Raw genomic sequence first — 25,830 nt, 5'->3', positions numbered from 1 at the left:
ATTGACTAAGCAGTTTCTTTTTTAAAGACTCCGGTCCAAAGATGACAACTTCTGTCTTGTCTGAATTTAGAAGCAAAAAATGTAAAGTCATCCAAGTTTTTATGTCTTCAAGACATGCTTGTAGTCTATCTAACTGGTTGGGCTCATCAGGATTTATGGATAAGTAAAGCTGAGTATCATTAGCGTAACAGTGAAAATTTATCCTATGCTGCCTGATAATTTGACCTATTGGAAGCAAATATATAGTAAAGAGAATTGGCCCAAGTACTGAACCCTGTGGTACTCCACAATTAACCCTGGAGTTTAAAGATAATTTATCATTTACATAAACAAACTGGAATCTGTCACACAAATAAGATTTAAACCAGCCTAGCACCGTTCCCCTGATCCCTACATTCATGTTGACTAAAGTGGTACAGTTCATTTAAATTTATTTTACTAGCACACACACAGCTTATAAGCACAGTCTATAGATGTCCCATACAACTAATGGTGAGGACATTCCAGAAGCTTCATGTTAGCCTGCTTGTCTGGATGTGTGTGAGATCATTGTCCAGTTGAAACAACCAGCTATGCCCAAGTTTCAACTATCAGAGCCAAACTGTCACCTTCAGATGGAAGGACATTGGTTAGGATGTTTAGGAACAAACCAGGAGGAATCAAGGCTAAAGCCTACCATAAACTGGAAGTTGCTGGAGCACCAATGTGCCAATTAGCTGTTCTTATTGTCTTTGTATTATATTAAGCCTATACTTGTATTTATTTTATTTGCACTCCATAAAGTACTTTGTGATTTTTTGCTGTTAAAGGTGCTATATAAATAAAGTTTACTTACTTACAATGTCACTGTAACACCGAAGGCAGTCCAACACATTCTAGCTTGACTAACATTTGGAGATCACCACATGGACAAGCCAACTATCTTCTGGAGAATAATTTTATGGTCAGCCAAGACAAATACTACAAACTGCGTTGGGCCCCAGTAAAATGGTTTGATGATATCAAGATGAGGCTTCAAAACCTAAGAGCACTGCCAGCTGTAAAGCGTAGTTGCCTTTTAGCATGATGCTGAGAGGCTTCTTCCCGGCCAGCTGTGCTGGTGCATTGAACAAAGTGGATGGAATAATGAAAAACTTAAACTTCAGCAAAAATAAACAGCTAGATGTTTGAAATTTGGGAACAGTTTGGTTATCAACAGAACAATGATCCCAAACACACACAAATACTGGTTTTAGTGTGGATTAAGTAGGCTAACATGAAGCTTCCTGAATTGTGTTGACATCAGCCCTGTTAATTTCTGATCATATTGGTGGTCAAATATCCAGCCCAGACAGAATTATGCCAGAAACTTATTGGTGGCTTTATTAGTGGGGGTGTATATATTATACTTGAGTTTATGTATAAATTTAAGGCTTAATTCGACAGCCAGTTGAAATGTAGAGCAGCTGATACAGCAGAGTGCAGTGGGGTTGGGGTGTGAGTATATCCAGGGCTTAGGGGGGGAAGAGGAGGAGGGAATGTGCAGAGGAATAAGGATGACAAGATTACACAGACACAGTTTCATCTGGAGGACGGAGAAACTGCCTGAGACAGTGTGAGTTGTTACACCAACAGGTTAGTGCAACAGTTCATTAATGCACTCAATGTTAGATGCATTTGCTATGATCCAGGTGAAGGTATCTGAACTTGTGCTGTTCAGCACGACTTCAAGTTCGATTTAATTATACTTTGTTGGCTAAACAATTACAACTTTAGAGACTACACTGTTATTTGTTGTCTGTTTATTAGTCATTTATTGCTGTTGATAACATGTAGGAGTTATTTTTATAATTGCTGATCCTTTATATTAATGCATAAATGCAGTTACTTCACTGTCGGTTGGTAATTACAGGAAATAACAGAATTTTTCTGCACTGGACTTTTTTCTGGACAGGCCTCGGGCATGGCACCAGACGTGGAAAGGATCATCCAGAGCATCAGCCTAGGAGACCAGGACACAGTCCAGCTCCTGCTGGACAGCTATAACACCCAGGTTACTGACTGTTGCCATGACAACTGCATCAGTTTGGCACAAGACAGATTTCTTTTTTGTAACCATGGAAACAATGTGCAGGGCACGATGAGAATGGTTGTCATTGGCTGGAAGAAGGTTTGAAATGTTTGCAGAAGCAGGGAGCTCCGGGTTGGTGTGCTCTGCTTCTGGCTCTATGTTCCCCCTAAAATATGTTGAGGGATTTTAGTAGTTCTCCATCTCCATAGCTGCTCCTGCTGTGTGAAACTCATCTTGCAATTTAGAAACACCCAGATTACTTGGATATAATGCCACAACATTAATGAAATAAATCATTAATGTGTTTTTAACTGGCTGGGAGATTAACATCTTGCAGCCATGTCTAGCATTTGCTTGGGGATGTCTTTTTCTTTACATTTTGTCTTTATCAAATGATACTGGTCTTTGAGAGACTCAACTTGAGCACTTTATGAATTCTGAGTAAAATGTTCTATCTTTTTTGTCTCTCCACAGTATGCAGAGTGCTTCTTTTTTAACACTGATGCACAGGAAAGAAAAAAGGTCAGTAAACAAATTGTCTGCATCTCTAAAGTGTCTTGCAAAAATATTTTTCATATAAAAATCCCAAAGGTATTGCAAATTTTATTCTGCATACTTTAATCTGATACATTTGTAAACTTCTGTGTAATCAGTTGTCATCAGAAGTCACCAATCAGTAAACATACTGCATGTAATTGAAGTATAAATGGAGCTTTTCTACCACAGAGGTTTGCTAGAAAACTAAACGCAGAACTTAAGAAACATAGCAGAAGGTCAGGGAGAGTATCGATCAAAGAAGCAGTCCATGGTAACTCTGGAGGAACTGCAGAGATCCACAGCTTAGGTGGGATACTCTGCAGATAGGACAACCATTAGTTGTGCACTCCACAAATCTGGTCTTTATGGAAGAGCGACAGCAAGAAAGGCATTGTTGAAACAATGCCAGAAGAAATCCTGTTTAGATTTTTTTGTCACAGGCCATGTAGAAGACACAGCAAACATGTGGAAGAAATGGAAGAACATAGGAAACCTATATCTAAAAACATTTTTTGGAGCAGAACTAACACTGCACATCACCCTGAACATACCCTCCCCACAGTGAAACATGCTGTTAGCAGCAGACCAGGTGACAGCATTGCCTTGGTCTGGGACAATATAACCTTGGATGGGCAACCACCCACAGAATTCTAGTAGAAAATGAACATACAGTATATTTACCATTTTAAGACATGATTGATACTGCATTCTAACTCCTTCTTCCATCTTCCCTCCATTGTCTCCATAATTTGGATTTTTTAGTTCATCCTTAGAACAGGTTCTAGAAAATATTCCCGCCATAGAGGGCTAACAGTGGCACAAATCCCCCAAATTTATAAAAGTTATACAGTTATATGTTATAATGTGAATAAAATTCTATATATAGACATGTAGACATGGTCAAGACGATCTACTGTAGTTCAAACTGAGCATCAGAATGGGGAAGAAAGGTGATTTAAGTGACTTTGAACATGGCATGGTTGTTGGTGCCAGACAGGCTGGTCTGAGTATTTCAGAAACTGCTGATCTACTGGGATTTTCATGCACTACCATCTCTAGGGTTTACAGAGAATGGTACGAAAAATAGAAAATATCCAGTGAGCGGCAATTCTGTGGGCGCAAATGCCTTGTTGATGCCAGAGGTCAGAGGAGAATGGCCAGACTGGTTCGAGCTGATAGAAAGGCAACAGTAACTCAAATAACCACTCGTTATAACCAAGGCATGCAGAAGAGCATCTCTGAACGCACAACACGTCGAACCTTGAGGCGGATGGGCTACAGCAGCGGAAGACCACACCGGGTGCCACTCCTGTCAGCTAAGAACAGCAAACTGAGGCTACAATTCGCACAGGCTCACCAAAATTGGACAATAGAAGATTGGAAAAATGTTGCCTGGTCTCATGAGTCTCACTTTGTGCTGCGACATTCGGATGGTAGGGTCAGAAAGCATGGATCCATCCTGCCTTGTATCAATGGTTCAAGCTGGTGTTTGTGGTGTAATGATGTGGGGGATATTTTCTTGGCACACTTTGGGCCCCTTAGTACCAACTGAGCACCGTGTCAACACCACAGCCTACCTGAGTATTGTTGCTGACCATGTCCATCCCTTTATGACCACAGTGCACCCATCTTCTGATGGTTACTTCCAGCAGGATAACGCGCCATGTCATAAAGCACGAATCATCTCAGGCTGGTTTCTTGAACATGACAATGAGTTCAATGGACTCAAATGGCCTCCAGTCACCAGATCTCAATCCTATCGAGCACCTTTGGGATGTGGTGGAACGGGAGATTCGCATCATGGATGTGCAGCAGACAAATCTGCAGCATCTGTGTGATGCTATCATGTCAATATGGATCAAACTCTCTGAGGAATGTTTCCAGAACCTTGCTGAATCTATGCCACGAAGGATTAAGACAGTTCCGAAGGCAAAAGGGGGTCCAACCCGGTACTAGCAAGGTGTACCTAATAAAGTGGGCAGTGAGTGTATATCAAATAAGTAATTAAATATTCTTGTCAATATAGTTACCTATAGTTACCTAATCAAATAATTAAAATGGGAATTCTAATTAAAAACTGAATCCAGTATAAGGTAAAATTAAAATTGTTTTGGTTCTTTACATCATGAAAAAATGTAAACCTCTGATGTGTCTCACTAGATAAACCCCAACATCTGATTGGTTACCCTGCACAGCAACTCAGCTTAGACCAATCACTACTACTACTTTATTATTGTAGTGTTACCCCTGCTGAGTGATTTGATTTGCAAGGTGGAAAGATAAGGTAAAATCATGATGTTCAGCCAGACATGACCGTCAAGTAAAAATATTTATGAAACTAGAAAAACACAGCCATGGTAGAGTGTAGACCTCCACCATGGCATGTCATATTTTTCCATGCTTTTGAGCTATACTCTGGATGAATTCTGGCCACTGTATGTCAGATGTTGTGGGGATTCTAAGTTATAGCACTGTGCTCTGGTAATAATAAAAAATCTTTAAAAAACAATCCTGGATCCAGATGGTGCTCTGCATCCACCAGAATCTAATCATTGTTCTTGTCCTAATATGCACCTTATCTGAAAATTTCCTCAAAATCCATTAATAACTTTTAAGATATTTTGCAAACAGACTGATTTAAATAAAGGAAAAATATATTTACCTATATATTTACAGTACTGTGCAAAAGTTTTAGGCAGGTGTGAAAAAATGCAGTAAACAAAGAATGCTTGAAAAAATGGAAGTGTTATTTCTTTTCATCAATCAGCAAAATGCAGTGAATGAACAAAAGAGAAATCTAAATCAAATCAATATTTGGTGTGACCACCCTTTGCCTTCAAAACAGCATAAATTCTTCTAGGTACACTTGTACTCAGTTTTTGAAGGAACTCGGCTGGTAGGTTGTTCCAAACATCTTGGAGAACCAACCAAAGATCTTCTGTGGATGTAGACTTTCTGCCAGATGAGGATTCTGCTTGGAGTGGGGGGACAGGTTCCTGTAGGAAGTGATGTCATTCAGGCTCCTCCCAACTGCTGCTGGGTCAGTAGCTGAGAAGCTCTTTTTTAGCTTATTGCTGTAGTTTCTGCCCTGATGTCCTTGGTCAGTTTGTTCCTGGCCTGCTTTTACAGGGCCCAGTCCCTGCTGCCGTAAGCCTCTTCCTTGGTCCTGTCCAGCTTTGTCAGATGTGAAGTCATTTTATTTGGAAAGAAATGTTGAAAAACATGAATAGTTTTCCTTCTGCTTCACACGTAGCATGCACTATACTCTGTCACCTAAAACTCCAATAAAATGCAAGTATGTGGCTGTGGTGACAAAATGTGGAAATCTTCAAGGGTGTGGAGACCTTTGCAGGGTCCTTTATAACAAGTAAATAGAATTTGAAAGTAGAGACCTCACTGAAGTGATTTTGAACTGATCCTGTGATCAACACACTCCAGTGAATGGAATGAATGTTACCACTTTGTTATTTTTGTCTATCCACTCTAGCTCTGCTCTTTCTACATTTTAAACTTTATCACTTTTCCCTTGCTTTTATGCATCTGTTTTTCTTCATTCATGGACAACCTGTCTGCAGCAACAACAGCTGGAAGAGGTAAACACTTTACCTGAGCAGACCAGTGCTGACTTTGATTTCACACTGTCTTACAGTAATCTGAAAAGGTGCTTAACTTGCTTAGTCACGCCCAGTCTCTGTATGCATGGATGTCCAGAAGTGATTAATCATGTGTGACTGTGTGTTCCAAAGCTGTTTAGATACCTCATGACTCATCATATTACCTTGTGCTGACCTTCACTTTGGTAATATGCTGCAGTTGTGCACTAGTCCTGTGCACAACTAAATCTCTGTTCTAATGGCAATTATTTATTTCAATTTGGTTACCTTTACATGATGAACTTTTATACAGAACATTTTGTTTTTCAAGTAATAGAACTGGTTACTAAATTTCTTTTCATTTATTTATTTTCATAAATTAAAGTCCTGTACTATCTCTGTCCGGGATATGTGAGATAAATATGTTCTCACCACCATGATGGCCTCTGGCCCATGATGTCATACATTTTCCAACTCCAGGAAACCAACTTTTTTAGTTTGGGAACAAAACTATCAAGTAGGAACAGTGACCAAGGCTCATTAGTTCCAAAATCAGCCTCAGTCTTAGAAAAGACATCTGTGTTGTCATCCTTGAGGTTATTTAAATGGTGATGCTGGTCAGAGGGAGGCCAACACAGTGTTTGCTCCTTTTATTTTCACATGAGGTAGTACTAGCAGATCTGGCCTGGGGTCAAGGTGAGCAGTGGTGATGCAGGTTTCCTGGTGATAGCTGCTGTCACACCTCCTGGAAAGTAGCAGCCTGGTGACTGGTCTGGCCATCCTTGGCTGTCTTCTTGTCAATAAATCCAAATCTGCAGCCAGGGTGCCCAGTTTCTTTCTGTTTTGACAAATAGGTTTAGCTAAATTTTCCCCACTTTTGGTTGCTGGAAAGCTGCTGCTCATATCTCCTCTCTAGTGCAATGGATGGTGCCAGCTGAGGGTAGGTTGAGAAGCACCTGAAGTAAGGTTCCCCTCTTTCTATGTCTACATTTTAGACTTAGAAACATTCTGTCCATTCTTTCCTGTTGGGTCCCACAGGGCTCAGCTCTAGGGCCATTGCTTTTTCTCCTGTATTTATTGCCTATACTGTGTACTGTTCTATGCCAGGTCTATCTGCAGATCGATGGCTTTTCAATCAAAGCACTACCAGATCGCTTAGGGAATACAGGTCCTTCTCAAAATATTAGCATATTGCGATAAAGTTCATTATTTTCCATAATGTCATGATGAAAATTTAACATTCATATATTTTAGATTCATTGCACACTAACTGAAATATTTCAGGTCTTTTATTGTCTTAATACGGATGATTTTGGCATACAGCTCATGAAAACCCAAAATTCCTATCTCACAAAATTAGCATATTATTAAAAGGGTCTCTAAACGAGCTATGAACCTAATCATCTGAATCAACGAGTTAACTCTAAACACCTGCAAAAGATTCCTGAGGCCTTTAAAACTCCCAGCCTGGTTCATCACTCAAAACCCCAATCATGGGTAAGACTGCCGACCTGACTGCTGTCCAGAAGGCCACTATTGACACCCTCAAGCAAGAGGGTAAGACACAGAAAGAAATTTCTGAACGAATAGGCTGTTCCCAGAGTGCTGTATCAAGGCACCTCAGTGGGAAGTCTGTGGGAAGGAAAAAGTGTGGCAGAAAACGCTGCACAACGAGAAGAGGTGACCGGACCCTGAGGAAGATTGTGGAGAAGGGCCGATTCCAGACCTTGGGGGACCTGCGGAAGCAGTGGACTGAGTCTGGAGTAGAAACATCCAGAGCCACCGTGCACAGGCGTGTGCAGGAAATGGGCTACAGGTGCCGCATTCCCCAGGTCAAGCCACTTTTGAACCAGAAACAGCGGCAGAAGCGCCTGACCTGGGCTACAGAGAAGCAGCACTGGACTGTTGCTCAGTGGTCCAAAGTACTTTTTTCGGATGAAAGCAAATTCTGCATGTCATTCGGAAATCAAATTGCCAGAGTCTGGAGGAAGACTGGGGAGAAGGAAATGCCAAAATGCCAGAAGTCCAGTGTCAAGTACCCACAGTCAGTGATGGTCTGGGGTGCCGTGTCAGCTGCTGGTGTTGGTCCACTGTGTTTTATCAAGGGCAGGGTCAATGCAGCTAGCTATCAGGAGATTTTGGAGCACTTCATGCTTCCATCTGCTGAAAAGCTTTATGGAGATGAAGATTTCATTTTTCAGCACAACCTGGCACCTGCTCACAGTGCCAAAGCCACTGGTAAATGGTTTACTGACCATGGTGTCACTGTGCTCAATTGGCCTGCCAACTCTCCTGACCTGAACCCCATAGAGAATCTGTGGGATATTGTGAAGAGAACGTTGAGAGACTCAAGACCCAACACTCTGGATGAGCTAAAGGCCGCTATCGAAGCATCCTGGGCCTCCATAAGACCTCAGCAGTGCCACAGGCTGATTGCCTCCATGCCACGCCGCATTGAAGCAGTCATTTCTGCCAAAGGATTCCCGACCAAGTATTGAGTGCATAACTGTATATGATTATTTGAAGGTTGACATTTTTTGTATTAAAAACACTTTTCTTTTATTGGTCGGATGAAATATGCTAATTTTGTGAGATAGGAATTTTGGGTTTTCATGAGCTCTATGCCAAAATCATCCGTATTAAGACAATAAAAGACCTGAAATATTTCAGTTAGTGTGCAATGAATCTAAAATATATGAATGTTAAATTTTCATCATGACATTATGGAAAATAATGAACTTTATCACAATATGCTAATATTTTGAGAAGGACCTGTATTAAGGCTTGGCTGGTCGCTGTCTAGACAGAGTCACAAACAAAACGTTTGTGCCTCTTGAAACCGGACAGCATCCGCAGAAACACGCACAGCGTGATATACTAACATGTGCAATGAAATTGGAAGCACAATAACACCCATGTCCAGTTAACACGATTGTTATGAATAAATGTGCAATACCAGACGTTTCACCGCAAAGTTGTCAAATTCTGGGAAGAGTGGATGCCAATGTTTCTATAACACATGCAGTGTTATTAACTCTCTAAAACTGCAAATAGCTGTGTTCATTATTTGTCTGTCATTGACGCGTGTCCCAAAGGCAACTGCAATTTGCAACAGCACCGCGCAGTGCGCAGCAATGGCAGGTCGCTATGTGGAGAAAATGCAGGCAGATGAAATGAACAGCAAATACCTTCTCTGTTCGTGTGAACATCTTTGAAATAATAAAATAATAAAATAATCAGGACCTGTGGCAGCCTGTCAGAGTCATTGTTTCGTTTTCTGAATGCAACGCCAGTCAGGAACGGCCGTCACATAATCTCTCCAGACACCAGAACGCATTAAACAATTTTTAATGTATGGAGAACTTCTATTTTACTTTTTATTTTATTAAAGACAATATTGGTTAATATGAAAACACCCCAGTTTATCATTATTCTACCGGTTCGTGTATCAATGTAGGCCTAATGATTGTTCTTAAAAAATTGTTGTTGGGATTATTTGTGATATAATAATAGCCTGTAACATGCACATATTTGGTATTTCTCGGGTTATATTAGATCTGTTGAGTGACGTGCGGTGAGGTCCATGACTGGTGAAGCCATAAATCCTCTAGGCTCGGATGTACAAATATGTGAACCCAATACAGAAACTGATATTTAATTGTTTTTAAACTCAGCATTTAACTATGCTTTAATTAATTATATACTGTTCAACAATACGGTAGCAAGAAAAACTAAATATTTAATATAAGGTCAAATTTGATTATGTAAAATTATGTTTTATTTTCCGCTGCTCCTGCGGCTCCTCCATGGGTTGCAGGAGGAACAGTGACCCGATCCAGAGGCTGCGGGTTCAGCAGAACTGGAGCAAAACCACAAAGGAGCGTCTTCGGCCATGGACTGTGAGGGAAGTCGTCCACTCCTAATGGCGGATCCTCCTGTGGACTCAGTGAGAACCACAGCTGGCCTGTCACTGCGTGTTTTCACGTGTAGCAAACAGATGCCCTCTGCTCTGGCCGCTTGAAGCACGCAGGAGGTTGTTGCGCTGCGTCATTATGATCCAGCTGCTGATGTTTTTCCTTCGGTTATGTTTTGCTCCTGCTTTTCTGGACTGTTACAGTTTGTTAAGCTGTGTCGTCACTGTCCACAGCAGCAGGGTTGTCATGTCAGCCTCCACCCTGACGAGATTATTTATCCTCCCTGTTCATTTGCGCAGAGTGCCTCTGATTGCGTATTTACGCACTCGAAGCCTTCACGCTTCTCTTTGGGGTTACATAACCCCAGATTCTATGAGAATAGGCACAGCCCTTTAAGGTCTGGGCTTCACTGGTTCGTAAGAGCTGAAGAAAAAAATCTTCTTTGGGAACCGTTTGTCCGGTCTCATCATTTATACTGAGACCGGGGTGATCCCCACTCAGCAGGTAGCAGGAGGAATAAACATAGTGGTCAAAATATATAAACAGAGACTCTAAAGTGCAACTTTTAAAGAGGGAACAGAAGGAAGGAGGGTTCTGGACTAAAGCTCCCAATATATCAAGACCCTCAAAAAACGCCCTTTAAGTACGCACCAACATTATAGTGTGACAAAATTGAAAATGGGCGACGCAACACCCGCACGGCCCCCCCCCCCACCTATAAAATGAATCCGGCGCCACTGGCTTGGACTCTGTGAGTCAATTCAATTTAGAGCAGTGGTAAAGTCCTGCTTTTATCACTTAAGACGATTGGCAAAAAGTAAACATTTTCTATCCAGGCGACTTTGAAAAAGCGATCCACGCTTATATTTCATCTCGTTTACTTAGTGTAATCAATGTTATGTTGGAGTGATTCAGTCCATGCTCTGTCATCTGTAGGTGGTTCAAAACGCTGCTGCACACGTTTTAACTTGTACTCATAAAACTGAACACATCAGCTCTGCTCTGAACTCACTCCACTGGCTGAATGTGCATTTTAGAGTTCATTTTAAAATGTAAAAAAATGTTTTAATGATCTTGCCCTGCCATACCTCTCTAAGCTTCTTCATCCCTACATACCTTCTTGGTCCCTCAAGTCAACTAAAAAGCAGCTCCTGCAGGTTGAAAGTTCTAGGACAGGGGTGTCAAACTCTAGTCCTCAAGGGCCTCGAGGTCCTACATCCTTTAGATGTGCCCCTGGCCCAACATACCTGAAGTGTCTGACTTGTCTCCTCATTATTCAGTCAAGTTCTATAGAGCCCAGTTGAAGACCTGGAAGTATTGACCTAGTTGAAGTATTTAATCCAAGTAAACAGAGACACATCTAAAAGTTGCAGTACACTGGACATTGAAGAGCTTGTCCCCTGAGGTCTAGGAGAAAACTCAGAGGGGGCAGGGGCTTCTCTGTTGCTTTTGAAACTCGTCTTAAAACTCATTTTTAATTTGTGGCCTTCAACCTCAGTGAGACTTGGCATCCAGCAATCCTTTTCAAACCTGACCTTTCCAAAAGTATCAATGCCTCTAATAAAACTATCCATGGCTGAAGTCCAGTAATATATTTCCACTCTCTTTAGCAGGACATGCCCAATGTGTGTGCCGAATTATATGCATCTATTGATATGACACACTTTGCCTCTACTAGTGTGCATTCACTTTAAGTCTTTGTACTCAAAGCTCCGCCCCCCTTGGGTCACTACAAGATGTTAGACAGGAGGGTAACGTTCTGGTCCTAAAGTCTGAAGTATTGGATGTCGAATATGTGCAAGTATTAAAGATCTTAGTGACCTTTGTTGTCATGGCTAATCAAAATGGCCAAAGCATCTGCAACTGTAGCTCTTCCAGGACTTTTCTGGTGGATCAAAAGAGGTCCAAGGAAAGAAAAACACTGAACTGGAGAAAGGGTAATTGGTTATTGTCAGTTTAGTGAAGAACACTGGGAGCAACAAATTTCAATAGTTGAAACAGAAAAAAAAAGTTTATCTTGATTCTGTATGAGGTTCTGTGCACCAAAATAACCCATATAGAATCCCTAAAAGGCCAGTAAGCTTCAGAACTGGACCAAAAAAGAAGAAATACAGTAGAGGACGAGTGGGGGCTATGTTAGATTTAGCATCTGTTCTGGAACACATACAAAAATGGATGCTGGGGTAGATGACAGAACAGAGGATAAAGAAAGCACGAATGCCGCATGAACAAAGTAACTGTAAAATGCTTTGCTACTAATTTCATCTGCAGTGGTGGTAATTCCTTTTCTTGGTTCATCAGTTCAGAAAGAACAAAATAAGGGACTGTCCTCCTAACTTTGATTCGGATATTGACTCAGATGATGAAAGACCAGATCTTCTTCTCAGAGAGGTAGGCCACTAAAAGGATGTAATCTGTTTGTCCTCATGTACCCTGGAATTCCCAGAACCTCCAGCTCTTCCCAGTAGATCTACATGTTGGTGTGTTGCAGTAGCGCATAGAATAAACCTAAGACTCTTTAAATGTCCATGTAATTGACTTGTGGTAAACTGAATTCATAGATTTTACCATAAGTTCTCACCTGCAGGATTTGGCTGCAGCCCTGCTGTGCTTTGTCAGTGGTCAACTGCAGCCTGCAGTGTTACGGGCTTGTCTGCATACTCTGCGAATCCTCTCCCGTGACCGCAGAGCCCTTGGACCGATGGTCACAGATGGCGCCCTTTTCACCCTGGCACACCTGGGAGGCATCGATCTTCTTCAGCCCTGCCAGCTGCATGACAGGAGTAAAACTGAAGCTCAGTGGGACAGAACACAAATACACAGAGCAGAAGCAAGCGGTTGTCAGGGAGCAGCAGATGCTGATGTGAAGTGTGCAGTTTCCTTTTCTGTTCCCACCAAAGAAGTTTGTGTTTCCACCACAAATGGCTCTGATCGTCACTTCTATAAGCAAAGAGGTAATGAAGGTCACCTTGTGCTTGCTCCTGGAAAGAAAGATGCCCGGGAAGAGGACAGTGAGAAGGACAGAAAGGAGGAGGATGGGGAGGTGTGCAGGAAGGAGGCCATGAAAGTCTTGTGTAATTTAATATACAACAGTCCCAAGGCACAGGAGAGAGCCAGCGCACTGAGGTGACCGTTTTAAAAATGTCTTCATTTTTCTGTAATTTGTCAAAGAACTGCAGTCAATCTTAACATGAAATCTTGGAAACACTTAAAACTAACAAAATAACTGAGAACTCATTGTGCAGCAGGATACGTTTTTAGCCACTTCTCTTTATAGTACACCAGGACAAACTTGTTGGCCTTCCCTGATAAAGATGTGTAAAAATCATGGTAAGAAATCCATCTTTTATTGGAGTATGTCAACATGACAGCAATTCATCTTCCCCTTCTCCTCCACAAGTTCCCGATGGTCCAGAGTCCTGGCTCCTTTCTGTGCCCTACTTTTTTCTGGTCAACCAGCAGGTTTCCTACAGGAGACACAGATGGTCATATAAGAAGGCTGATTTAATGTCTGCTGAGCCATTCCTGTGCTGATCTGGCAAAAGGTCCCATTTTCTGTTTACTCATAGAGTCCACCAGGTTTTATCTAAATCTTTTGGTTTTTCAAAGTGGTATTTCAGTTTCATATTTGAGGCTATGCAACCTAAGCAGTTTCACTAAGTCTTTGAATGAGAAACAGACCCACACCATTATAGATCCTCCACCATACCTAACAGGGAACACGAGGTGCTTTGGAACATATTTATTCTTTGTTTCCCTCCAACCCAACCTGAGGGGATTGTTGCAAAAAGCTCAGTCTTAGTCTAATCTGACCAAAGCTCCCAGTTCCAGTAAATGTCCCAGTCCCCATGTTTATCATGGTAGGACAGAAAAGGCTTTTTTCTGCCACCACTCCCAACCATCTAGTTAGCATGTCGATGGCATCTAATGGTTGTTATGGCAACTTGGTTTCCCCAAGATGTCCCTCTGGGCTGCAATTCTCATTGAGCTTTGGAGACATTTTTAGCTCCCTCTCCATCCCACCCACTGCGTGTAGTGGCAACTTTAATATTGGTCCTAGTGCAGCTTGGTGACCTGTGGACCTAAAAGAAATGGGCCTCCATGTCACATCATATTTATACCTCAGGGAAACAGAAAGCAACAGAAACATAAGTTACCAATTAGAAGTTTATGGAGAGCTGCACAACGGCACAGTTGGTTGCAATGTTGCCTTGCAGCAAGAAGGTTCTGGGTTTGACTCCCAGCAGGGGTCTTTCTGCATGTTCTCCCAGTGCATGCGTGGGTTCTCTCCGGGTACTCAGGCCTCCTCCCAGCATCCAAAAACATGACTGTTAGGTTAACTGGTTTCTCTCAATTGCCCTTGCATGGTTGTTTGTCCTGTGTGTCTCTGCGATGGACTGGTGACCTGTGCAGGGTGTGCTCGCAGACTGCTGGGGATAGGCACCAGCTCCTCCGTGCCCCTCAATGGAAGAAGCAGGAATAAAAAGTGGATGGATGGAAGATTATGGAAACTAGATCAATTAGAAAAAAGAAAGAAGGCTTCTGTCACATTTATTTGAAAGGAATTGTAAGGGACAGTACTAACCATGGCACCAATGGTTAAAAAAAAATCAAAACTTTTATTTCTTAACAGATTATTATTTACCTATTGAATAAATCTACTCAAATAAGAGATTATGCAGCTGAAACAAAATATTATTTTATATCCCTTTAATGGGAGTGCCAACAAGCTTGTCTGCATCTTAAATATTTAGGTGTGCAACCTTTTGAAGCAGTCAAAATCACGAATCATAGTCGATGTTAGACCTGGATTTCAGGGTCTTAAGCCCAGGATGTTTTTTGAAAAGCCCTGGATCTAATGAAGGATGAAACTGAAAATATGTATGTATTAAAAACCTGCATTATGCCTCTAAAATATAATTCCATATGTCAACCTAAAAACAAGCAGATGTGTTTGCATTTCCTCTGTATTTGAAACAGTCCAGTGCACATAACCTGTCACTACTGGCTTTAAAACAAAGTGAATTTGTGCACATGCTGCACAAAAACAGCACAACTACGCAAACATGAGGCTGCTGATTGTTCCCAAAGTGTCTCGGCTCTGTAGTCATGCTGTTATTAGGTTTTCCCCAGTCAGAGAACTGGAGATAAAGAAAAAAACATTTTTTCCGGTTGCTTTAGTAACAGAGCTGCTTCCTCCACAGAATCAGGTTGGATGGACTTTATGCAGCTTAACTTATTCTGAACATTTCTGTCGTTATTATAAAAGCAGGGAGAAAGTCTTCTGTTAGAGATGATTGAAAAAATATAAATAGCAAATTAATAAACTATAGTGAGACAAAATAGCCATAGAAGTTGAAAATAAATAAATATGCTCATTTTAAAACATTTTGATTTTTTTTTCATTTCCTTCCATGGAGTCAGACCTTACAATCTTACAAAGTCCCAAGGTGAAGTTTTTTCTTTGATCTTCTCTTTGGTCATGTTCTGTCCAGTCCTAGTATTAAATTAAATTCTTTGTAGCTACTAAAACTCTGACAGTATATTGAGCATCAAGAACTACAGAATGAGGCATAATAATCAAGAAATAGGGGTTTTGAATTTAACAAAACCCTGAAGTTCCTGTATGAATGGTGCCTTGCAGCTGCTTAGCAACCCCTGGCCTCACTTTAAGCTTCATCTTTGTTTCCATGGGAAGACTTCTGCAGGGATTATGGGAGAGTCTGAAGCAGGGCATCTGGAGTAGGGCGCCACCCACTGGCCAGTTTTACAAGCTAAGGCTGCTCTTCTTACTAACAGCTCTGAGGCCTGAGCTCAGGCTGCAGCTACAGCAGGTAAATACTCCTCTGCCTTTTATTATCATTATTAGGTCCTTCTAAAGTTTGTCTCAGTGTTCTGATTTTTTTTTTCACATTTTGTCACATATTAGTTTGAACTATACCACAGTGTTTACAGCGTGGTGGAGCATTGTAGAAAATGTAAAAATACAGTGTTGCAAAAGTATTTCCTCACTTCTTTTCCTGTTGTAACTGCAAATTTCAAGAGATCATAATTGGGGAAGTGGAAGGGAAATGATGCATGGGTTTTAAACCTTTTAAAAAATTTAAAGAAACTGTGGTGTGCAGTTTTGTTCTGTCCCTTTTACTCCATAATATCCAGACTGACCAGTTGCATTCAGAACTCACTGAATTCATAAACAGAGTCTGAGAGTGAATGCAGATGTTTTGTGAAGGGTGGGCAAGCAGAGCATTAATCAGAGAAGCAGCCAAGAGGTCCATGGTACAACTAGGGGCCACTCCAAACATATTCCAGTTATGCACTACTTCTCGTTGGTCTGTCACATAAAATTCAAATGTAATACACTGAAGTCTTTGGCTGTAAGGTGGCAAAAAGGAAAATGTTCAATGGGTGTGAATACTTTTACAAGGCAATAGATTTCTTTGTTATGATCAGTTCTTCAAAAGCTGCTTAACGTGGTCCCCAGAGCTCAGTGTTTTTTTTCTTCCCTTCAGGAGCGCGGTGTGTTGGTGCTGACCACAGCCTTGGAGCAGTACCTGTCTTTGAGGTGGGCTGAGGGACATCAGCTGATCACTGACAGCACAGCACCTCCCATCTCCAAGGAGGTGTCCCAGGATGTCATCGAGATCCTCAAGACTATCTTCAACATTGCTCACAGGTTCTACAGGCAGGAGCCCGATGAGGTGAAACCACAAACCCCCCATTTGTTGCTCAGCTTTCTTACTGAAGAAAATGACCTGAGTATGTCAGCAGCAGTCATAATAAAGACTGACAGAATCCCTCACGTGTTAGGGAAAGTATGTTGTTTTTATGGAGGATTTTTATTTGTGAACTTTAGTCCATGAGGTTTGGTCAGAAATAAAAGCTGTAACATGTCTTTACAGGAGGAAGCTGCTCTATATCGCCGCCTAGTGACTGTCCTACGCCATTGTCTGCTGCTGTCATGTGATGGAGCAGACACGCTGGAAGAACTACAAGGGTCAGAGGGCTACTTTTAGCCAAACAATTCAATGTTAGACACATCTTAGAAAGCTTGAGAAAAATGCCTGTAAAAAATGTCAGAAAAACAGCTGAAAGTTGTTGATAAAAAAAAATGTTTCTCTCAGACATACAGTAAACATCCTGTCAGCCCTGCCCCTGACCTGTCTGGATGTTCTGCTGGCTGTCCCTGTGGACCAGGCATCCCATAAATATGAAGGTGTCAACATGGACTGTGTCCACGCATTGCTACTGTTCATGGACAGACGACTGAACAGGGCAAGTAGATATGTGCTGTTGTAGGTACAAATTGGTGCAGGTGCCCAGAAGATGAATTGTAAATCAGTCCATATGTTGCCCTACATATTTCTTTGTTCAATTTATGAAGTGACTGAAGTTAACTGATTGACTTTTTTTTCCAGCTTTTCTGGTCAGCAGAGACTATTGGGTCTATTCAAATGATTTTGCATTAATTGTTAGCACTGTTGCCTTGCAGTAAGGAGGTCCTCTTGGCTGCTTCTCTGACAAATGCCAAATGCCAAATGTCCATATCTTGGTAGGTCTGCAGTTGGTCCATCCTCTCTAGATGTTCAGATGATGGATTAAACAGAGTTCTGTGAAATGTTCAAAGCTTGGGATATTGTTTTAGAACCTAACCCAGCTTTAAACTTCTCCATAACTTTTTCCCTGACCTGTCTGCTGTGTTCCTTGGTTTTCATGATGCTGTTTGTTTGCTGGTGTTCTTTAAAGAACCTCTGAGACCAGAAACAGAACAGTTGCAGTTAGACTTGAATTCAGTTACACACAACTGGACTCTTTTTGCTTATTAGGTGTCTTCTGAAGGTTGTTGGTGACACGGGATTTTTTTCCAGAGGTGATCTAACATAAAAGCCTCCAGCTCTCAGGATCATTGTTCCAGAAAAAGCTATGGTGTTTCTCACCCCAACACTGGAAGTGCTGACTCTCTCTGCTGGGTGTTGCCATCTATGCATGCAGTCATCACTGCTTAATCATTGTACCACTCCACTCTGTCCACATCTGTCCATGCCACTCCAGGCACAGGTGTCTCTGCTGTGGTGTTAATGGCAGCCTACACATGGGTAATGGTTCAACCACCCGGCCTCATGCAAACCAACAATGTGGCCCATTCAAACTCCCTTATCTACTGGTAATGCTGTCTAATGTATCTTCTGTGTCTGCTGACTTTCACCCTCTGTTGTGATTGACAGTCGGATGCTCCAGCAACTCATGCAATAGTATTGCTTAGCTTTCGACGACAGGACTTGGTGCTAACCTTAGATGTTCCATCTTTTTGAAAACCAAACAATTTACATGTGTAATGCACATATGTCCAAGGTTGCTTCTGATTGGTAGCTGAAATTATTTCTTAGATTTTACCTTTTAGAACTATAAACAGGCATGATGCATCTTCTGTTCAAACCTTTTTTCATTTTCTCAGGGTCAAAAGCTGAAAGAGAAGCTAACTCCTGTACTAAGTTTACTGACTGAGAGTTCTCGGGTCCACAGGGGGACACGTCACTACTTACGACAAAAGGTAACTTTTTTCTTTTTCTTTAACTACATTCATATTGCCCCTTCCAGTTTTCTTATTTGTTTTCCTTTTTACACCTCTAAATGTTCCAGATCATTAAACAAATGTTACTATCACCTAAAAATAACCTGAGTAAATACAAAAAGCAGTTTTCAAATGATGATTTTTTTTCATTAAGGGGAAAGGATACCTGAACCAACCTGGTCCTATGTGGAAAGTTAACTGTCCACCTTGTTAAATCATAAAGAAATGGGCATTCATCACCTTTTTGGCTAAATCTTACTATCCACACCCAGGCCTGATTAATGTCAGCCCGGTAGAATCAAGTGAAAAGAAGAAATCACTTAAATGGAACCTGTCTGACAACATGAAGAAAGCAAGAAGTTAGAAACATCTCAAAAAGCAACACATACCCCTCTCTAAAGAAATTCAAAATTAGATAAGAAACAAAGTCACTGACATCTATCAGTCTGGCAAAGATAATAATGGCATTTCTAAGGCTTGGGACTTCCGACATCGCAGTTAGAACCATAACCCACAACTGGAGAAAACATGAAACAGTGGAAAACCTTTGCAGGAGTGGTTGACTTACTAAAATTACTTCAAGAGCTCATCAACAATTCAACCAGGTTGAAGAGGAACCTAGAACAACATCAAAAGCTGTCCAGGCCTCACTAACTTAGTTAAGATCAGAGGTTATGATTTATAGATAATAAAGAGAGAATGGGCAGAAATGGCCTCCATGGATTTTTGGGAAAATATTCTGTAGGCCGACGAAACAAAAGTGGAACTTTTCAGAAGGTGTGTGTGTCATGTTACATCTGACCTAAAACTATCAGCATTTCAGAAACAGAACATCATTCTGACAGTCGGAAATGGAGGTGGTAGAGTTATGGCCTGGGGCGTCTTTGCTTCCTCAAGACCTGGATGACTAGCGATAACTGATGGAATCATGAATTTTGCTCTAGCAGAAAATCCTACAGGAGAATTTCCAGTTACCAGTTTGTGAGTTTAAACTTAAGAGAACTTGCAGCAGGATGATGATCCTAAGTCCACCTCTGAATGAAGACATTCAGTTGTTGCTGCCTGGAGCGGCACACTTGTTGTTAGGTTTAGTGAGTCACGTTTTCCCATAGGGTCATATTGGTTTGGATAGTTTTTCTTTCCAATATAATTAATCAAATATTTATTAATAAAGTGCTGATAGTATTTACTCAGTTTATTCACTCATGTTAAGTGTGACAAAAAAGCAAAAACAGAAGATATCTGTTAGTCCAGATACCAACTGTCAAAGAAGCTAGTAGTGAGACCTTCACCTCGGTGAGGACACTGGCTGTGAGAGACATTAAAGTGTCTTGCAAACTTACTCATTCGCCCTTTACTTTTTCGACACAGGAGAACCACAAACCTCAATGTCTTCTGTGGATGTTTTATCTGACTGACCAACACAAAGTATTACATTGTTGTTAGGAAAGAAATTCTGGGTTTTCAACATTACGGCATACATTTGTATTCAGCGCCTGAGTCAGTACTTCGCCGAACCACCTGTCACTGTTACAGTGACAGCTCTAGGTGTTCTGGAGTATGTGTCTACCAACTTTGAACATCTGGAGACTTACATTTTTGTCTATTCTTCTTTGCAAAACAGCTCAAGTTCAGTCAGATTGAATAGAGAACATCTGGGAACATAAGTTTTTAGTTTTCCCACAGATTCTCAGTTTTAATTTTTCATTCCAACACATGCATCTGCTTTGATTTAAACCATCCCTTTGTAGCTCTAGCCTTTTGTTTAAGGTGGTTGTCCTGCTGGAAGGTGAATCTCCACCCCAGTCTCAAGTCTTCTGCAGCCTCTAACAAGTTTTCTTCCAGGGTTGTCTCTGATTTAACACCATCCATTTTCCCCACAACACTGACCAGCTTCTCTGTCTGTGCTGAAGAAAGTCATCCCCACGGCATGATGCAACCGTGATGCAGCCACTATGAATCACAGTGGAGATGTGTTCAGGGTGATGTGGAGTGTTTATTCTGGGTGTTGGCTCCTCCAACAAACAGGAAACTGCTTCAGTTTCCTGTTTGTTCTCTAAGGTTCTCTAACAAAACCTTTGAGGTCAGAAACAGAACAGCTGCAGTTAGATTAAATTACACACAGCTAGACTCTGTTTACCGATTGGATATACCTTCTGCAATTATTTGTGCTGGATTTTGTTTTGGGCTATCAGAGTTAAGGCAGCTGAATGCTAATCCACACATTTCAGATTTTTATTTGTGAAATTAATAGTTAATTATCCACCACGTTGTGTTGGTCTATCACATATAATATCCAACAAATACACTGAAGCTTGTTGGAATGGGACAAACTATAGAAAAGTACAAAAGGTTTGAATACTTTAGCAGGGCCTTGTACATTGATATTACAGTAATACATCCCTGTATATTCTCCTGTTATAAACTTTTGTCTTAGATCTTACCCCCTCTGAGGGATGTTGCTGTTCGACCTGAGCAGGACAGTACGCTCAGAGGCCAGCTGGTCCGCCTGATGACCCATGTCGACACTGATGTGAAGGACTGTGCTGCTGAGTTGCTGTTTGTGCTCTGCAAAGAAAATGGTACAGTCACAGTTCTCTAAATACTTGTGAGCTTTTATTCATTAGAGTTTTCTTTAGATGCTTTTGTCTCCAATCAATCCAAATATTAGTGACAGAAGACCGACATAAACGAGACTTTAAGTGTTTTTGTACTACTGCAGACACAGTTACAGTCAAAATAAGTACATTATCTTGTATATCGTGATTTTTAAAGACTAGACAGTACAATTTGGTTTCATTTCATTCACACTCTATGTAATAAACCTTATTGTATACAGAAAATATACTAACTTGTACAGAGCTAATCAAATTAATTTGGGCCTTTTAATGTTGCATTTTAATCATTCATTTTCCAGGGCGAAAGTTTATACAACAACAATAAATAATAATGGCGTGCTCAAATCTGAATTTTTGTGGATTTTCTCTCATCAAGACAGTTTCAAAATGATACATTAAGACTCAAATAAATAAATTCAGCACCTCTAATATGTGGATAAATGTTTTATTTTTAGAAGGTTGCAGAAAAATTACACACTGTTATAGCCATCAACAAGGTCCTGGCATAATTCTGACTGGATATTTGACCACTCTTCATGTCAGAGTCCTGGGTCCATGTCAACTGGTTAATTGCCCAGCCTGGACCCAGCTTTAAAGCACAGTCCACAAATATTGAGTAGGTTGGGTTCATTTCAAAACCTTCATGTCAGCCTGTTTCAGCCATTCTAACACTGGTTCTGATGTGTGCTTGGGATCATTGCCCTGCTGAAACACCTGAGTCCATGCTTCGAACATCTAGCTGCTGATTTGAGGTGAAATTGAAAAATCTGGAGGTACTGCTCATTCTTCATTATTCCACTCAATTTGTGCAATGTAAAACAAGCCCTCAACAGGATGCCACCACCACCATGCTTCACAGGTAGCAGACTGATTGTTGAATTGTGCTGGTTTTGGGTTGGACCAAAGTGCAGAGCAGTTTAAATACTGAGGGAAGTGAAGAATGGGCCAATGAACTAGGGGAGGTAATCAGGCAGAAAATCAGGAACAGCTGATGGAGAAGGTGACAGAGGGAGAGTGATTAATTAACACAGAAGAACATGGAGTGCAGGGATGTAAATGAACTGAAGCAAGTAAATAATGAGACTAACATTAATAGGGGGGAACCAGATCTATAAGAAAATATAAAATGAAACATTTAACACAGGAATTCAAGGAAACAACAAACATAACAGAATGAATCTAATAAACCTGAATGAACAGAAATAAAGCAAGAGACGGATATGGCAGTTCAGAGAGAGTTAACAGAACACAAACTCGAAATCTAACACAGGAAGATTATGACAACTATTCTCAGATTAGAAAACTTCACATTGACTCCTGAAAACATGCTTTTTGTCATTGTGGCCACAAAGCTAAATTTTTTCGTCTCTGTGGACAACTGCAAATTTCAGTTGGGTTGGGGTAAAGGTGTCTTTCTCAGTCAGCAACCTCTCAGTCCACATGGTGATGCTAAAACTGGTTTCACAGTGGATTCTTTTAGTTTAGGATCAGCTCGAGCCTTGGTGATTTCTATGCCGTCTTGAACACCCAACCTATTTAATTTAATCCGAGGGTGACAGTGTGGGTTAAAATGAGGCACAGTTTGATGTTAATAAGGGTGACAATCCCAAACAGACGTTAAAACTAATTTTAGAACTGATAAAGCTGTCATGGTTCAATGAAGTTACATTGAAGTACCCATTGGCAGACAGCAGGAAGGCAAGATCATTTGAGGTAAATTTTTAATGAAATAATTAAAAAGAAAAAGAAATGTGAAAAAACCAGCGAGCCATCAGGGGGGAACAGGAGAATTTGACAGATTTTAAAGAAAACTAACCTTGAACATACTAATGCATACACAGTAGCACGCGCTTCACTATTCTGACCAATAGTTGAAATAGTCTTTAGAGCAGATTACACTGAACTAACGACCTTTTAATTCCACAGACTGAGCTGCTGAGATTGTCTATGAAATTATAATAAAATGTTTTTTATTTTTATTTTGTTAAATATAAATGCATGTGAATAAATGTAAAAAAAAAAATGTAAAGAATATATCATTGCAGGTCTTGGGAAAACAAGGTCCTAGATGGTGAAATTCTTTTCCAGATATGTTGTAAATTCTCTCTCTGTGACAAAAAGAAAAACAAACTAAAAACAGCAGAATCTACAGTTTCTAACGACTGTTCAAGACTACTATTCCACACAGTCCACAAATACGAATCGCAAAGAACCGCAACATTTCAAGATTGTTTGTTGAAACGTAATAAGTTCCTGAATTCATATTTTGATCTTATTCAGTTCTTGTAATTATTGAGCCATCTGGAATTTGTTGCAAAAGTTTTAAGTTGTTCAAAATGTGGTGCAAAAAATCTCAGTTAATTCTTAACAAATTCATAGCTCATTCTTAGGTACCATAACCATTTCCTAACTGAATCGTAGACAATCCTATGTAATCTTAACTCAGTCGGGGATTCATAAAGCAGAGTCTTGACCACGAGAAAAAGGTATTCTCATCTACTGCCCTCAGCTATTAAGCATCATTTGAAGGCATCTCAAGAGAACTGCTCAAGATCATCTTACAGCAATATTATTGAAAACATTCAGTAAAATGAAGAAGTACCATCAATCTTGTAAAAGTTGCCTTTAGAGGTCCTGCTGAATAGCTCCGAATGCCATCCTGATTCAGATTCCATGTTCTCATCTTGTGTGTCTTTGCAGTCAGCCGCTATGTTAAATACACCGGTTATGGCAACGCTGCTGGGCTGCTGGCAGCGCGGGGTCTGCTGAATGGCAGGAGGAACTCTGGTGACGGCCAGTTTGCCTCCCACTACTCCAGCGACTCAGACTCAGACACTGAGGAATACCGGGAGGCCAGATCCAAGATAAACCTGGTGACAGGCCGGGTGGAGGCAGAGCAGCCCGATCCAATGGAAGGCATGACAGAGGAAGAGAAGGAGGAGGAGGCCCGCCGTCTTATCTGCATGATCAACAGACTATCACAGTGAGATCACTGATATGGTGCTGTTAAAAATGCTAATCAAAGTCTCAGTTTATCTGCTCAGTTATAGAGCACCCAGAAAATGTTCACAGTGGTTCCCATTTGCCACAATTTATGCTACAACAAATTTCTAAACACAACACCCCATAACAACAAAGGACGGAAAAATAAGGTTTTACAAATCAATTAAAAAACAAAAAAGAAAAAACCTGAGATGTACAGAAGTATTCACACCCTTTTCCATGACAACTAAAATTGAGCTCATGTTCATCCTGTTTCCACTGATTTTCCTTTAGATGCTTCTGCAGCTTGATTAGAATCCAGCTGTGGTGACATCAGCTGCTTGAACATGATCTCTAATGGATGACACCTGTCTATATAAAGTCTCAGAGCTGACCTGGCATATTAGAACAGAAACCAAGCCTATAAGTCAAAGGCACGTTGTGTAGACCTCCAAAACCAGATTGTGTCAAAGCACAGGTGTGAAAAAGGACACGATACATTCTGCAGCGCTGATTATTGGACAGAGACACCGAAGAAGATTTGGGGTTGCAATTGCTGCCGAAGGGGTTTTAAGGGTGTGAATACTGATTTCAAACAAAGTATTTTATTTTGTCATGATGGGGTTTTGTGTTTAGACCAGAAGTTCTCAAACCATTTAGGCTGCTCCTCCCCCAAAATCAGTTTTGTCCAATGCAGTACTAACTTACATTTCTTATTTTTCTGTTATTTAGCCTATTTTGAGCCCAGAAGAAAATAATCTACTTTTTTACAATTTTGCCCTCCTGTCTTTTTTTTTTTAAAGAAGCAAAACTTTCTGTAAGGAATAAAAAGAAATAAAAATTATAGAATAAGACTAACTCAACAAAATGTAGAAAAAGTAAGGCGCTGTCAAAACGTTTCCAACGTTTGTATTTCTCGTTCTCATCCAGAGACCAGATTATTCAGCCCATGGGTGTGACAGCAGATGGCAGACTGGCTCCTCTATGGGGCCAAATGAGGGGCTGCACGGAGGAGGAGGATGAGGAGGAGGAACAGGATTTGAATTCAATGCCAGGGTTGAAAGACAAAACAATCAAATAGCAAAGCATTTTTCCTGCTACACTCACACAGAAATGACCAAGATGGCGGGCATCTGCAGGCTGGAGAGAGAACTGTTATTTAAACCCACCTCTTTGTTGCTGAATATTATAATGCAGCATTCTGTTGCTTCAAGCTCAAACTAGATCAGGATTTTTATTTATACACTTAAATCAGAGTGATCATTCTGTTGCTGCATCAACAGCAAATGTAAAATAGGATAGTGTGTCAGATAATGATGCTGGAAGGAAGTTAATGTGTTAATGAGTAGAAATGAGAGAAATAAATAGATGTAAGAATGAAGCACTATATTTTCAGCTGAATTCATGTTTTCTCTGTTTGCATTCGAACCTCTAAGGCATTCATGAATGCCTGGTGTTAATCTCAGCTGCTAACACAGTGTAGACAATGTATGCTTTTCCCTGTGCAGGACAATAAAAATGAAGCTCTTTTAAATTGTTTGTTCATTCTTTCTGCATTTGCATA

General features: G+C 40.7%; 1 protein-coding gene across 4 annotated transcripts; it reads left to right on the top strand.

The window, feature by feature from the left end:
• The first annotated feature begins 1,517 nt into the window (after positions 1–1,517).
• LOC124862406 (synembryn-A-like) lies at positions 1,518–25,800 on the top strand. 4 transcript variants are annotated; one of them, XM_047356291.1, is made up of 14 exons: positions 1,518–1,614; positions 1,934–2,032; positions 2,525–2,572; positions 6,163–6,180; positions 12,396–12,485; positions 12,682–13,220; positions 15,793–15,928; positions 16,607–16,909; positions 16,997–17,091; positions 17,219–17,369; positions 18,550–18,645; positions 21,104–21,248; positions 23,985–24,267; positions 25,197–25,800. In XM_047356291.1, exons 2-14 carry the CDS (start codon positions 1,943–1,945, stop codon positions 25,345–25,347), a joined length of 2,145 nt encoding a protein of 714 aa, XP_047212247.1. In that variant the 5' UTR covers positions 1,518–1,614; positions 1,934–1,942; the 3' UTR covers positions 25,348–25,800. The 4 variants fall into 4 exon arrangements, with proteins under 4 accessions (XP_047212247.1, XP_047212248.1, XP_047212249.1 ...); XM_047356294.1 differs by having other exon boundaries at positions 1,519–1,614; positions 16,607–16,795; XM_047356292.1 differs by lacking the exon at positions 6,163–6,180.
• Positions 25,801–25,830: the final 30 nt, after the last annotated feature.

The sequence above is a fragment of the Girardinichthys multiradiatus genome, chromosome X (genome assembly GCF_021462225.1).
Source record: "Girardinichthys multiradiatus isolate DD_20200921_A chromosome X, DD_fGirMul_XY1, whole genome shotgun sequence".
Lineage (NCBI taxonomy): Eukaryota > Metazoa > Chordata > Actinopteri > Cyprinodontiformes > Goodeidae > Girardinichthys > Girardinichthys multiradiatus.
Note: the sequence above shows the minus strand (reverse complement) of the source record. Positions and strands in the feature narration are given on the sequence as shown.

Bases quoted from the DNA above. Each gene is read 5' to 3' on its own strand.
- LOC124862406 (XM_047356291.1), top strand. From the start codon at position 1,943: ATGGCACCAGACGTGGAAAGGATCATCCAGAGCATCAGCCTAGGAGAC. The intron at 12,486-12,681 runs GTAGGCCACTAA...TCTCACCTGCAG, and splicing joins CAGATCTTCTTCTCAGAGAG to GATTTGGCTGCAGCCCTGCT. The intron at 13,221-15,792 runs GTGACCGTTTTA...TTCCATGGGAAG, and splicing joins GAGAGAGCCAGCGCACTGAG to ACTTCTGCAGGGATTATGGG.